This window comes from Lygodium microphyllum, chromosome 20 (assembly GCF_053477565.2).
Source record: "Lygodium microphyllum isolate KBCC chromosome 20, Lygodium_microphyllum_v1.1.10, whole genome shotgun sequence".
NCBI classification, from domain to species: domain Eukaryota; kingdom Viridiplantae; phylum Streptophyta; class Polypodiopsida; order Schizaeales; family Lygodiaceae; genus Lygodium; species Lygodium microphyllum.
In genome coordinates, this window is record NC_141154.1 from 46,992,163 (window position 1) to 47,007,307 (window position 15,145).

At 39.2% G+C, this 15,145-nt stretch overlaps 1 protein-coding gene and 1 pseudogene across 1 annotated transcript; one reads left to right on the plus strand and one right to left on the minus strand.

Moving 5' to 3' along the window:
- Nucleotides 1-278: 278 nt before the first annotated feature.
- On the plus strand, nucleotides 279-1,764 carry LOC148018892 (uncharacterized). Its single transcript, XM_087701278.1, has 4 exons — nucleotides 279-296; nucleotides 452-497; nucleotides 725-782; nucleotides 864-1,764. Exons 1-4 carry the CDS (start codon nucleotides 279-281, stop codon nucleotides 1,762-1,764), a joined length of 1,023 nt encoding a protein of 340 aa, XP_087557404.1.
- An 11,476-nt stretch (nucleotides 1,765-13,240) lies between these two features.
- Nucleotides 13,241-13,720, minus strand: LOC148018893 (UBP1-associated protein 2C pseudogene; annotated as a pseudogene).
- Between the last annotated feature and the right edge of the window lie 1,425 nt (nucleotides 13,721-15,145).

Genomic DNA, 15,145 nt, shown 5'->3' on the forward strand with positions numbered 1-15,145 from the left:
AGTTGGGGGTGAAAAAGAGAAAGAGAAAGATAGAGAGAGAGAGGGTGTTATTGAGAGGAAGGAGATGGAAATGCATGTTGTCAGTCTCTAAGGTATGAGAGAGAGAGAAAGAATTGGTTTTGGCTCTCATATGTTTAAGATATATTTGTAAATACCCATACCTATAAAAGTTTACAAAATAAAACACAACTCTTCTCTTTTAAATTTATAAATAACCCCTTTATATGGTACCCTTTTATATGTAAAATTATTAATCGACATTTTGAAAGTTTAAAGACATGATAGCGTTTTGTTCTGTAATTATTTGTTCTACATACGTTTCGTGTGTCCGACTTTCTTACTGACCGACCACGCTAAGCATAACCTCGTGGCACTTGCATCGATTGGCTTCTTGTTACTGCTGCAGATGTAAAATGGGCGGCAGCTAGCCATAGTTTGCTTGGGTGGATAGGCGATCCATGAGACGGATGTCCCGCGATTAGAAACGATCAGGTTTTGCCACATACCATCATGAAACGCAGGAATTCTGTTCAACACCGTCTACATCATTTATTGACGTCCACCAGAGCTCGCTGCTGCTTAGCCACGTTAATTACTCTCCTGACTGGAGTCCTCTTAGCCACCACCTTATACTTCGTCGCCCGGAGGCACCACACGTCTGATCCAGTCGCCCCCACCAATAATCCTGTGAGACCAGCTGGCCGATATTATGGTGTCCATAGAGCAGCGCCATGGCTTCTCTACGACAGCAATCACAGGCTCATGAGGAGCAACTGCAAAGCGCAACATAATGCGTCAGAAATGGACGATCGTCAATGGCGCGCAGAAGAGCTCGAGTTCGACGCGGACTTCGACGACGCTAGCGCACAGGCGGCGTCTACCCAGTCTGCACCAGGCGTGCCAGAGCAGTACTACCTGTCAGCGGTGATAGTCAACCGAGTGTTCAAGGAGGATCTGTTCCACATAACGGCGAGGGAGTGCAAGCAGTGGATTGAGTATATGCTTTACGCGGGGGTGGAGCATATATACTGGTACGACACCGGACACACGAGGGAGGAGCTGCAGGAGGACGAGCTATGGCCTTATGTGGAGTTAGGGTTGCTGACGTACCATCCATTCCACCAGATGATGAAGGAAACGACGTTGGAGAAGGGCTATCACTTTGAACAGGACCAGTCGTACGCGGACTTCCTGGAGAATTACCGGGGGGAGACTACGTGGGCCCTGGTGATGGACGTGGACGAGTATCCATTCAGCCCTGCTATGAGCGGCAGCTGCTTCCTGCAACGGCTACTAAGACAGTGGGATGAGGCACCAGGAGTACAGGAGGAGGACGTCGTGCTATCGCAGGTGCTGCTACAGTGCATGATCTTCGGGGGGCACCCACAAGGACATCTGACGGAAGGAGAAGACGACAGTTGGATGATCGAGAGGTATCGGAGACGCATGAGACAGACGGAGGGCTTGGCTATGGGGTCCACCTCCCGGCAGAAGGCTGTTTTCCGGCCGAGCCTGTGCGAGGGAGTCACCCGCCACGACCCTCACATGTTCCGAATGCGGAAGGGTTACACCATCGTTGCCAACGCTAGCCTCCTGCGCATGAATCACTATTGGGGTGCTCGCCTCTCGAACTTCGGGCCCGACACCCCTCGTGTCTCCCGACTGCTTACCCCCGACGCGTCCATCCTTCCCATCGCTGCTCGTATCAAGCACCATCGATCGTCTTCTCTTGATCCCCCTAAATTTGGTATTCACCTCTCTTAATTTTAGATAACAGAAGACAGGAGTAGTTAGTGTCTAGTGTCGCTCTTGTAGGGGCAATCGAGAATCGTTTTGGATGTTCACTTGAGTTTCAAGGTTTGTTGTCGATTCTCGATTGTGGCTTGATAGAAATGGAAATCTATATTTACATTTTCTTTGTCCAGTAATATTTGTAACATAGCGCACTTGACGACATATGTGGAATTGTTTTCCTACGACTAGTCCTCTCAAATTTTCTGTCCTATTTCATTGTTCATTATTGGCTAGGATATGTGGACAAGTCATTTGTTACATTGTCAATGTCTACCTCATTTACTATTTCATTGCTCATTACTGGCTAGGATATGTGGACAAGTCATTTGTTATATTGTCAATGTCTACCTCATTTAGTGCTTGAAGAAAATGTGAAATCTTGTATTAAAGGGGTTTCTAGGTTGAATGCGTTTGATCAACCATGTAGCTAAATCCCTTGAGATCTCATCTTTGTGTAATGAAAACCCTATTATTGGAAGTAATATGTTGTAATGAAGTACTTGCCTAGATATTTCCTCATTTGCATTTTGGTTTACATGTTCGCTAGAAGGTTAAAGGACACACCGCATTCATCAATGTGAACAAACCTCTTGTGGTGCCAAAGGGTGCATTTATCCTACAAATATAATTATATAATTACTTGTCAAAATGATTCACTGAAAAAAACAATTATTTCTCCTCTCTCATCTATTCTCTCTCTTTCTCTCACATTGTCTCTATTTTTAATTATCATCACTTTTGGAGTTATGAGAATTTTTTTTTGGCTTAGCCATAAGGCCCAACACTCACTGGTAATCGTTAATATTTCTATTCATGGATGTTGTTGTCATACAATTTGCAATCATGATAGCTTAGTTTACTTGGTATAGAACCAAAATGTATGGCTTATACATCGTATATGCATATAAGAGTATTGATTACATCTCTTCTTGTATTCATTAAGAGAAGATGCCTTCTGCCATCATATACACTATGGCTAAATCGAAAGAGGAATAGAAATACTATATTGCCTAAGATAATATCTAGGCAAGTTAACTCAAGTGCATGCAAACTTCCTATTGTAAATATTCTTCTCCTTTTTAGAGTCCAACCATTGTGACCTAGGATGTCATGTCAGTCAGTTCTTAGAAATGCCTATCATCTAGTGAGCTTGACTATGTTTCCAACACAATATAATCTATTAAAGTTTCTATTTGTAACTTGTGCAAAATGGGGTGTTCTCAAGTTGTAGTTGTAGAAACTTCACAATTGATTTGTTGCTAAGGGTATAAAGCCCTGTTGTAGTATGGCAACTCTACTATTGTCATATACTTATACATCACTCCTTTGTATAGCTTAGAGAATGCCATTCTATTGGCAATAATACATTTTATAGGGTCATTATAAGTGTTATTACCATGTACCTATGCATCACTCCTTTGTATAACATAGAGAATGCAATTATATTAGCATCAATAGATTCTATAATGATTACTTGATGTTTTAGAGTTTGAAATATTATTCAAATATACCAAAAGAATTTCCACAATTGATATTTAATGCAAGCTTCCATTTGCTATTTCACTATTCTTCTTGATACTTAAATTCATACATGAATGATTCTCAAATGCTTTAATTGCAATATCTCAACAAAGGGAATACTTTTTATGTAGTTGTGTAGTAGCAATTAAATGACACGTACCTAGAATTATTGGTTGGTCCAACTAGATCCGAATTTTGTTGTCACTACAAGGGATAACACCCACCAGTTCTTGTATTGACACATTTTTTGAACAATAAAGAAAAATAATGGGCATTGTTGTGGCGTTGCATGTCTACTCACATAAAACTTAAGAGGATTACCATTTCACATGATTTCAATGTTCTTAGTCACTATCACGTTAGCCTTTTGTTCTTCCATTCTTGCAAGTGCTTGTTTCCAGTATATAATGCCAAAGGGTTTATTGTATGTGTCTGGATCTTATGCTTCTGTAAGTGATAGTATCATAGGAGGGTCAAGAGTAGAAAAATATGTTTGAAGACAAGCTACAGTGTGAAAGGGGATGAGTTTGTGGGCTACCCATAATCATGCAAATGAGAAGTATTCAGCAATGTCCATGGAGCAAGCTCAAAGGATGTCCAAAGTAGGGACTAAGGACAAGAGTAAGTGGGGGCAAAGTGAGACTTTTGAGGAGAGGAAGTTATGGTCACCAAAGAGGCTGAAAATTGGCACATATTTTCCTATATCTTCTTGAGAGTTTGTAGGCTAAAGAGGGTCTCTATCTCTTTTCTATAATATCTCCAACAAACTCGCTATTGAAGGGAGACTATTGGGCAGCAAACAATGAAGAGGAGGAGAGCATTAAAGCAAGAGAAAAGAGAAGCTTTTGTGGATTGAAATAAAGTATAACTCTATATAAAAACAAGGCATTCTAGAAGAATTACTTCTTCTACATCTATAATACCATGATTCATGAAGCTTTGTGCTTGAAGGCACTCTCAGACTCACCCCTAGTCATAGCCTAGCACTTGAGGCTTCAAGAGAAGGACTTGTGGATGTTTTGGGGCTAATATGGACAACCAAAATAGGGTGCACATTAGTAAATATAATGTTATAAAAATTTTAGCATAGTATTTCCATATAGATGCTACAAATGAATACTTATGCTTGTTTACATAACATAGAGGCATGAGGTACATGAGATTCTTTTAGATGTACTTGGGCATCAAGAGATGAGTTTATTGTGATGTTAATGGATTGAAATTGATAATGAATAATAGGGTAAAAGAGAGCAGCATGTTTTCCATGGTATTGAGAAGCTTCAAACTTTCTTTTGAATGCATCTATTGAAGGAAACTAGCTCTCTAACTCTAGGGAAATGATTCGAGTATCCTTGAAATTCAAAATTTGAGTGGATTTGGAACAACAAATAGGGATTTTTATGCTACTGCAATAAATTGTCATAAGAGGACTAAAGTAGTATTTAGTTACTATACAAATAATAGATGCTATCTTCTCTCATATAGTTGCAAGACTAAAACATGTTTTTTGGAGCCGATGTGTAGTACGGAATTAATCAGTATCAGCATACGAGAGACGAAAGGAAGAGAGGAGAGAGAGATATGAGGCACCGGAAGTGGAACCCCAGAAGTGTGTCAACTGAGTACACATGATAGGAATATATAGAGGGGACCTAGGGTGCTATATATAGACAGACTATATATAGCGCTATATATAGACAGACTATATATAGCGCTATATATAGACAGACTATATATAGCTAACACCCCCGCTCAAATAAAGGTCCCTTACTATGGATGAAAAAACCCTTGGGGGCTCAAGGAAAAAACCCACAGCTCTATATAGGCCTACCGTTATATTAATATTCAAAATATAAAATTACAAAGTTGAACTTACAAGAGCCTATTCATAGGCATCAAAGGAATTACATCACTCATGAATTACAACATCAACGGAGAAGGAGCTACATCACTCGGATAAGCGACATCACTGCAAAAGATAAAATCTCCAAGAAATTCCTTCAACTGAACTTGATGAAATATCATCCCATCAGCTCGAAACATTTCTTATAAACAAAGCGTGGAATAATTTCTTATAACAATAAAACATAGCATGAAGAGCCAAAAATCAGCTGGAAGAAGCATTGAATTACTTATCCACAATGTCCAAGACATGCAAAAGCATAATTGAAGTTACAATGATCTTCATTTAATATTGGCCAGTGGCACACCTTGAGCCTGAAGATTGTAGCAGAGATTCTCAAAAGATACAACCAACCTATGTTGCCTTTGAATAATCTTGATGCCAGGAGGCATATCTCATGGTGGATTCCGTGAGGTTTTACGGTGGATTCCGTAAACTTTGTTGACCCGGGCTCATACATAAAGTGGATTCTTTGTGCGAGAAGTTGATGGGGACGCCTATCCTTTTCGGGCATTTCATTAATTTAGTGTGTACATGGGTGATTCCATAGCAAGTGATTCCGCAAAATACATATTAAATTAATAAAAGTTTATAAGTTTAGAGTGCGCACTCGTGATAAATAAAGGTTAGGATTGATTTCTAACCAGTTGATTTATTTATGTAGCTGAAGACTACTAGGTATTCACTTTTGTCGGCTTAATTATATTATTTTACTAACGATTGTGAATGCTTCAGTTGATGTGTAGAGATAGCAGCAGTGGCGGAGGAAAGCATTGGAAGATAGTGTGTATTCGAGTTATCACTTATATTTTGATGGGTGCATACCTTAGGCATGGCGCCTATATTTTGTCACGCCTATTTATTAAGGCGTTAGATATTTATTTATTATTTTGTATGCGCATGGGTGCACGATTATGATATTTGTATTTGGACATTATATTGGGTATGCCTGACTCTTTGGGCGCTCGCCCATTAGCTTTATTTTTATTTTGTGTTAAAGCAAACTCAAAAGCCAAAAGCGTGCTATTTTGTAATTTGGGCTATTATTTGAGCTTGAAGACGATTAATACATAAAATACATGCTTTGTGGAGCGCTCACACAAGGCATGGGGGGAGATTGCACCCAATTGGTCTCTTGTTCATATCATGCATGCTTTCTACCTTGAGTTTTGTGCAAAAATTAGAGTTCTTTTGTTCTTGGGGACCTTCTGGCACTTACTACGCGAGCATATAGCATCCGATATGTGCACTAGTGGTATCAGAGCGAAGCTGAGATCGAGAGCTTCCAATCGCTATCCATCTTGCACGAAGGTGGAGCTCCTGGAATGATCGAGCTCTACATTCAGTTTCATCACAAACTGTCCATACGGGTGGATTCCTGGCGGTTAAGAACCTCTGTTTACAGCCTCTGATCGCGAAGGACCGGCCTTGGGAAGCGGAGGACCAGGTCAATATCTCTCCTTCCAAGTTGTTTTTCAACAGAGAAGAGATAAGCTTCCATATCTCCAAGTTTCACTTCAACGTCAATAAAGTTTTAGTAAAAAGCTTAGTTAGAAGCTTTAAAAAGCTTCAGGAATAAAATCCGTCAAAAAACGGCAAGAGTATGCACTAAACGACGTCAAAACGGCATCAGACGTCCTCAAGTCCACGATAATCACGCAGATTTTATTAAGCTACTAAGCTTCTTAATCTCCTAAGTTATGCAAGTCTTCAAAGCCTGCAAGTTTTGCAAGTCTAAATTTACTTACTCTGCAAGTCAATCAAGTTCCCAGAAATCAAAACTGACTTATGCCAAAAACTCCCATAAGGATTGTTCCTGCGTAGAAGCACTGAACTGCAAAGCTGTTCCCTGGAAGACTCTGTTCGTATATGCAGACTTGCTGAACCAGTTTCAGCACAGGCAGAAGGTCATACGCAGATTTTACGAAGATTTCAAATCCTGCAACCGCAAAAGTCGAAGACCGTGAAAGACAAACAAAAATCTATAAGCCTTGTACACCCGACTTTGAGCTACGCTCATCCCGCTAATTGGATTTTGAGAGTGTGAGGTCTTTTGAATTTTTACAGGATGACAGAACAAAATATGGATGATTTAATGGCTGAACGCGATCTTCCTGAACCTACGATGGAACAAAAATTGGATTTAATTATGATGCAGTTGGATGAAGAACGAAGAGCTCGGCAAGCCTTGCAAGTTCAATTGGCCAATTTACAACGATCGACTACCAACAAAGATGGACCACAACCCGAAGATCTTATCCAACAAACCATTGATGCGACTCTCGAAGCTCAATCCATTGGCAAAGAAACAAAGATAAGTAAAAGAAATTTCAAATTCCGTACTTTCAATGGAACTCGAGATGAAAAGACTATTCTTGCATTTATCAGTCAGTTTGATGATTATTTTCATGAAGAGACATACGTTGAAAAAGATAAAATCAAGTGTGTCACTAATCATTTAGTGGATAGAGAATCTCTTTGGTGGACCGTGGTTCGTAAGAGCATAGATTGTCCCACTACCTGGGAGAGTTTTAAGAAGAAGTTTATGCAGAATTTCCTTCCTCCACAATTCCATGAAAAAGCCATAAAGTAATGGGACCTTCTTCAGCAAAGAGATTGTGAGCCTATTTCCCAGTACACCGAATGCTTTTGGAATGCCTTACTCCAACTACGCATGCTTGAAGACGTACCTGAAGCGACTCATAAGCACAAGTTTATGTCTGGATTACTTGGGCATTACTACGCTGAAGTCAATATGTTCAAGCCTGCAACTCTTGAAGATGCAATTTCTTTAGCTCATGACATTGAAGACAAGCTTCGAGGAAGAGACAAGGGTCCACAAAAATTTCAAGTAAATGGTAACTATGGTTCAAAGTAATTCAATTCAAATTTTAGAAGATTCAATCAAAGTCGATTTCCTTCATCATCTTTCCGTAAGTCTTGGACAAAACCACCTCCTTTGCTATCAAATACCAATCAAAACCCTAAGTCATCTTCACAGCCAAATCCTAATACTCCTAGACTTCCTGCCATTGCAAACGATGTATCTAAAGCCAAGCCTATGGTTTGTTACAAATGCCATCAACCTGGACATTTAGTAGCCAATTGCCAATCGAAGAAGCCACCTGTCCATATCAATTATCTTGGAGCAATAGAAGATGAAGAACATGAGGAAATGCTTGACTTTACGGAAGATGAGGACGACATTACTACTCCTTCGGATACTTTACCAGGTATGCCAACTCCACATTCTTTGTTGACAATGAAATGTTTAGTGCATGGAAAAAAAAAGATTATTTTGCATGATGATGGTAGTACATATGATTTTATTTCTGCAAAGTTAGTGAAAGAATTGAAATTACAAACTGTTCCTACGCATTATCACATTAAAGCAGCATTCTTAGGCACAAGGTATAATGGAACACAAGAGGTGCATGATTTAGAAATTCGAATTGGTGAATACACTGAAAGAAGGAATTTTCTAGTTGTACCATTACAGTCCAGTGATATTATCCTAGGTATGCCTTGGCGTCATCAACATAATCCTGACATAGATTATTCCACACATTCAATTAAAATTCATTTTCAAGGAAAACACATTACATTGTATGGTATGCACGCATCTAATAAATTTCCACTGCTTACTCATACTCAAGCTAAACATGCATTACGCAAAAGTAGTAAATCTTATCTAATTTGGGTGAATGAACTTCAAGCTAAAGAAAAACATATGCACCCTAGGCTTAAAGAACTCCTTGCACAATTTAAACATTGTTTTGTTGAAGATCTACCACCTGGACTACCTCCTTCACGTCCTGAAGACCACAAAATAGATTTAATTCCTGGTACACAACCACCCTGTAAAGCACCATATAGGCATAACCAGATTGAACATAAAGAAATTCAAAATCAAGTTGAGGAATTATTAAACAGAGGATTAATTAGACCTAGTAGTTCTCCATTTGGCGCACCTGTTTTGTTGGTAAAGAAGAATAATAATACTTATCGTATGTGCATTGATTATCGTGCCCTAAATAAGATTATTGTAAAGAATAGATATCCAATTCCTAGGGTAGATGATCTTATGGATAAACTACAAGGTTCTACCATATTTAGTAAAATAGATCTTAAATCTGGTTATCATTAGGTGAGATTAGATAAATCTGATATATTTAAGACTGTATTTAGAACACAATTTGGTCATTATGAATTTCTAGTGACGCCTTTTGGATTGACTAATGCACCTGCTACATTTAGTAGAATGATGAATCGCATATTTTTGAAATATCAGCATTGTGTTATAGTATTCTTTGATGATATCTTGGTATTCAGTAAAAACGAGAAAGAACATTATGAACATCTGTCTTTGGTTTTCAAGTTATTGAAAGATAATCAATTGTATGCTAATCCGGAAAAGAGTGAGTTCTTTCAAACAGAAATTGAATATCTAGGTCATATTGTGTCATCAGAAGGTATTAAGGTTGACCCTAAGAAGATAGAAGCAATATTAAACTGGCCTATACCCAAAAATGTGCATGAGTTATATTCTTTTCTAGGTCTTGCTAGTTTTTACAAGAAGTTTGTGCGAAATTTTTCATTATTTGCTTTGCCTTTGACTAAACTTTTAAAGAAAGGTATTGTTTATCATTGGTCTAATAATCAACAGAAATCTTTTGATTTATTGAAACATGCATTAACCCATGCTCCTGTATTACAACTACCTGATTTCAATAGACCATTCTTTTTAGTAGTTACTGATGCTAGTGGATCTGGAATAGGAGCCGTACTTATGCAAGATAATCATCCCATAGCCTATTCTAGCTGTAAACTGAAACCATCCGAACTTAAATATTCCACATATGATAAAGAATTGTTAGCTGTGGTACAAGATTTAAGACAATGGAAGCATTACTTAATGGGTTCTGAGTTTATGATTAAGACTGACCAACAAAGTATTAGACATCTCCTTAGTCAACCCCAAATATCTGACTAACATATCCAATGGGCAGCTTTCATTCAGAGTTTTCATCCCCTTATCCAATATCAACCAGGTAAAGAAAATGTAGTAGCTGATGCTTTAAGTAGAAGACCCACCATTCATAATATTTCTGTCATATCATTTGATTCTCTAACTTCTATGAAAGATACTTATCATCAGGACATTACTTTTCATGCTGATTGGAATAAATTAGTTGGAAATAACTGGATTCCTATTGATTCATTGTCTTATAATGATGGATTCATGTTTTATGAAAAGAGATTATGTGTTACAGTCCCATTTAGATCTTTTGTTTTGAATGAGATTCATTGTCCTCCATCTCAAGGTCATAGAGGTATCATATCTACTTTACGTACATTGACTGAAGATTTTTATTGGCCACATATGGACACTGATGTACCTAACTTTGTTTCTGAATGTTTGGTTTGTCAAAGAGTTAAGAGACATCATGGTAAACAGTATGGTTTACTTATGCCTTTATCTATTCCATCAAGACCATGGGAACAAATTTCTATGGACTTTATTACTGGTTTACCTAATACTAAAGCTAACCATGATATGATTTGGACTGTTGTAGACAGGTTTAGTAAACAAGCATATTTCATTTCATGCAAGAAAACTTTAACAGCATCTCAGGCAGCACAATTGTTTTTGAAAACTATTTTCACTAATCATGGATTACCAAAAGTTATTATTTCTGACCGTGATTCTAGATTCTGTAATAACTTTTGGATTACTTTGTTTGCTAACCTAGGAACAAAAATTGATTTTTCATCTGCATTTCATCCTAAAACTAATGGACAAATAGAAGCCACTAACAATACTATTTTAGATCTTTTACGTGCTTACACTATTTCTAAACCACAGACATGGGACACACATTTACATTTATTGCAGTTTGCATATAACAATACACCACACACAGCTACGAAGAAAGCACCGTTTGAAGTGATTTATGGTTATAGATTGTCTACACCTGTTGCATCTTTATCACATAGAATTTAGAGTGCTGATGATATTGCTAACATGCACGCTACTATTTTTGATGAGGTTAAAGACATGATTGCCAAAGCCCAGCAATCATATACAAAACAAGCCAATAAGAAAAGACAGGCCATGAATTTCAAAGTTGATGACTATGTTTGGTTAAGAATAGAAAAACATAGATTACAAAGTGTAGATAAACACCCAGTTGTGAAATTAGCACCTAGATTCTATGGACCATTTAAGATCATTCACAAAATCAATGACAATGCATTCAAGTTAGAACTACCACCACACTGGAAAATTCACAACACCTTTTACATTAGTTTATTATGACCCTTTAGAGGCCAACGACTTGTACATCCTGTTTATGAAAACCCACCTTTGTTAGATGAAGAGGCTAAAATACTTGAACCTGAAGCTATCATAGATACTGACTTTATGACCACTAGAACTGGCCATAGATATTCTAGATATTTTAAGTTTAAAAACTATCCTGTTGAAGAGGCCCAATGGATGCACGCTAGAGACTTAAATGATTTCCCCACTCTGCTAGCTCCACATTGAGCTAATAGCAATTGAGGTCAATTGCTATCCCACCCCGGGGGTATGATGCCAGGAGGCATATTTCACGATGGATTCCGTGAGGTTTTACGGTGGATTCCGTAAACTTTGTTGATCAGGGCTCATACACAAAGTGGATTCTTTGTGTGAGAAGTTGATGGGGACGCCTATCCTTTTTGGGCGTTTCATTAATTTAGTGTGTACATGGGTGATTCCATAGTGGGTGATTCCGCAAAATACATATTAAATTAATAAACGTTTATGAGTTTAGAGTATGCACTCGTGATAAATTAAGGTTAGGATTGATTTCTAACCAGTTGATTTATTTATATAGCTGAAGACTGCTAGGTATTCACTTTTGTCGGTTTAATTGTATTATTTTACTAACGATTGTGAATGCTTCAGTTGATGTGTAGAGATAGCAGTAGTGGCGGAGGAAAGCATTGGAGGATAGCGTGTATTCGAGTTATCACTTATATTTTGATGGGCGCATACCTTAGGCATGGCGTCTATATTTTGTCATGCCTATTTATTAAGGCGTTAGATATTTATTTATTATTTTGTATACGCATGGGCGCACGATTATGATATTTGTATTTGGACATTGTATTGGGTATGCCTGACTCTTTGGGCACCCGCCCATTAGCTTTATTTCTATTTTGTGTTAAAGCAAACTCAAAAGCCAAAAGCATGCTATTTTGTAATTTGGGCTATTATTTGAGCATGAAGATGATTAATACATAAAATACATGCTTTGTGGAGCCTCACACAAGGCATGGGGGGAGATTGCACCCAATTGGTCTCTTGTTCATGTCGTGCATGCTTTCTACCTTGAGTTTTGTGCAAAAAGTAGAGTTCTTTTGTTCTTGGGGACCTTTCGGCGCTCACTCAGCATACAACATCCGATATGTGCACCAAATTTGTTGTGAACAGGCTTATGGATGTATGGTATGTTCCAAACTCTGGATGAGGTTGCACAGCTTGCAAGGCTTCACAAAATGACCTCAAGCTGAATTCAACTCTGAGCAATCTGCAATCACACTTAGCTTAAGCAGTGATTGACAATAATTAAAATCATGCAAAGCCAATTTCAGATATTCTGGCATAGGATGGTGCCTTATGCACCACATCAATCCAGTCATTACAGCTCTGTATGCAGCATCATATACACCTGGAAGATCGACCACGTTGATATGGCAAACTCCTAAATATAGCCACTCCAAGATGCCTATTAGGACAGAAGCTGTCGATGTCAGCTTTCTGATGACAAACACTTTACTACGTTTTTCTTTTTCCTTAGATTCCTCCATGACAATAACCTCTGTATGTCTTCTTTTGATGAGGGGTCTGGCAAAGTACTTCAACCTTAATGTAGCCAATGAGGCCTAGATGTGCTGCCCATGTGCCATCATGCCCTAGCTTTTACTTCACGTAATTTGTCAGCTAACCAATGAGGCATGGATGTGCGGCTCACCCTACATCTGATTATCTACAGGAGCAGCTTTCTGCTTATGCCCTTCTGCAAGCTTACAAGTCATCTGGTGTCCTTCCACAATCTTCATAGGCTCTTCTAGAGCACGCTTAATAGACTCTGCTGACTTGTAAATAAACAAAGCATATCCTTTTGACTTACCTGTCTGCTTATCAAACCCTAGAGGACCTTCTTCAATTTCTCCGTACTTGGAGAACACAGCCAGGAGCTTCTCAGCTGGCATGTCACGAGGAACATTCGCTACATAAATCTTGTGCGCACTGGTAGATGCTGCCTGTGCAAGTTGCGATTGAGTGGACGAAGGCCCCACGGATGCAATCTGACAGAAACATTTGCGGCCATCGATCTTCTTGCTAGGCTCCTTGAGCGCACGCTGCGCGCCGTCCCTGTGCTTAAATGTGACAAAGCCGTAGCCCTTACCTTTGCCAAGTCTGAAGGATTTGTCAGACGCCAGAGGCAACATCAGCGGTAGCAACACCTCTAGCAATCATAGGGACGATGATGGCGTCCGTCTCTATAACTCTTTCCAAGAGTATCGTGGCACTGCCTTTGACCCGCGGTCCGTCAACACCCTCTATCGCCTTCCCTCGTCTCCTGAATTCCTCTTCCCAGAGAAGGCCGTCGTGCAGCACCGCAAACTGGAGCAAGAACTTAACCTACTACACTGGCTGCGGCTACCTCAGAGTGGGCTGGAGACAGGGAGCGAAGGCCGCCTTGAGAGTCTCGGAGGAGGTCTCCCAGCCGAGGCCATGGATGAACAATTTTCGGTGCGAGGGGCCTTAAGCTGCTCCTTGGAGAGAGGCTCCATGAGAGAGCGGACATCCGTAGCATAGACCTCATGGTCAGACTTGCCGCCCCTTTACACGATAGCATTGCTCTCACCTCGTCTCCGCCACTGCAGCTGCTGGATTGGAAGATGATGCCAACAACATGTATCCAGCGTAAACACTAATGCTGAAAAGCTCTTTGTGATGTTGTAGAACCTCGCTCTGATACCATGTTGGAAACTGTGAGGAAGATGAGGGACGAAAGGAAGAGAGGAGAGAGAGATATGAAACACCGGAAGTGGAACCCCAGAAGTGTGTCAACTGAGCACACATGATAGGAATATATAGAGGGGACCTGGGGCGCTATATATAGACAGACTATATATAGCAAACATAATGCATGCATTGATCTTAAATTGATGTACATGTCATTAATCAAACACCTTTGATTTTGCATGTAAAAGAGATTTTTACGTTACATGGGTTACCTAAAAAGATCATCAGTGGATCGTGATTCTCTTTTTGCATCCCATTTCTAGAAGAGTTTATTTGAAGCCATTGGGACCCAACTTTGTTTAAGTACTGTTTATGATCCACAAACTAATGGGAAGATAGAACGAGTTAACCAGGTAATTGAGGATATTCTATGCGTATATTGAAGCAAGGAACCTAAAAGGTGGATTCAATATCTACCCTTAGTGGAATTTGCCTATAATGCTTGCTATCATCGAAGTATTCAAATGACTCCATTTCAGGTACTATATGGTCAAGATTTCCGCATGCCACTTAATGTCATCAAAGACGCTAAAAGCAAGCATTCTCTCTTTATCATTGATGATGTCATCGAAAAATTTAAAAAGTAAGCATTCTCTCTTTTATCCTCGCCCCCCTCAGATGACTATATAAACATGAATAAAGCATCACATCAAAAGAACAGCCCATGCAAAAGTCTCTCTATTGTTAATATGACATAGCTCTGTTGCAATCTGTCAAGCCCCTCTCTCTGCATATGTGCGGGGAAGTACTACTTAAATCCATCAAGCTTCTTCCATGGCTCCCAAGAGAAATTGAGATGTTGAGAGAGATCATGCTTGGAGAGCTCCCCAATGCGATGAAGTAGT

Bases quoted from the DNA above. Each gene is read 5' to 3' on its own strand.
- LOC148018892 (XM_087701278.1), top strand. The intron at 498-724 runs GCCACATACCAT...GTGTCCATAGAG, and splicing joins ATTAGAAACGATCAGGTTTT to CAGCGCCATGGCTTCTCTAC. The intron at 783-863 runs GCAACATAATGC...CGACGACGCTAG, and splicing joins ATGAGGAGCAACTGCAAAGC to CGCACAGGCGGCGTCTACCC.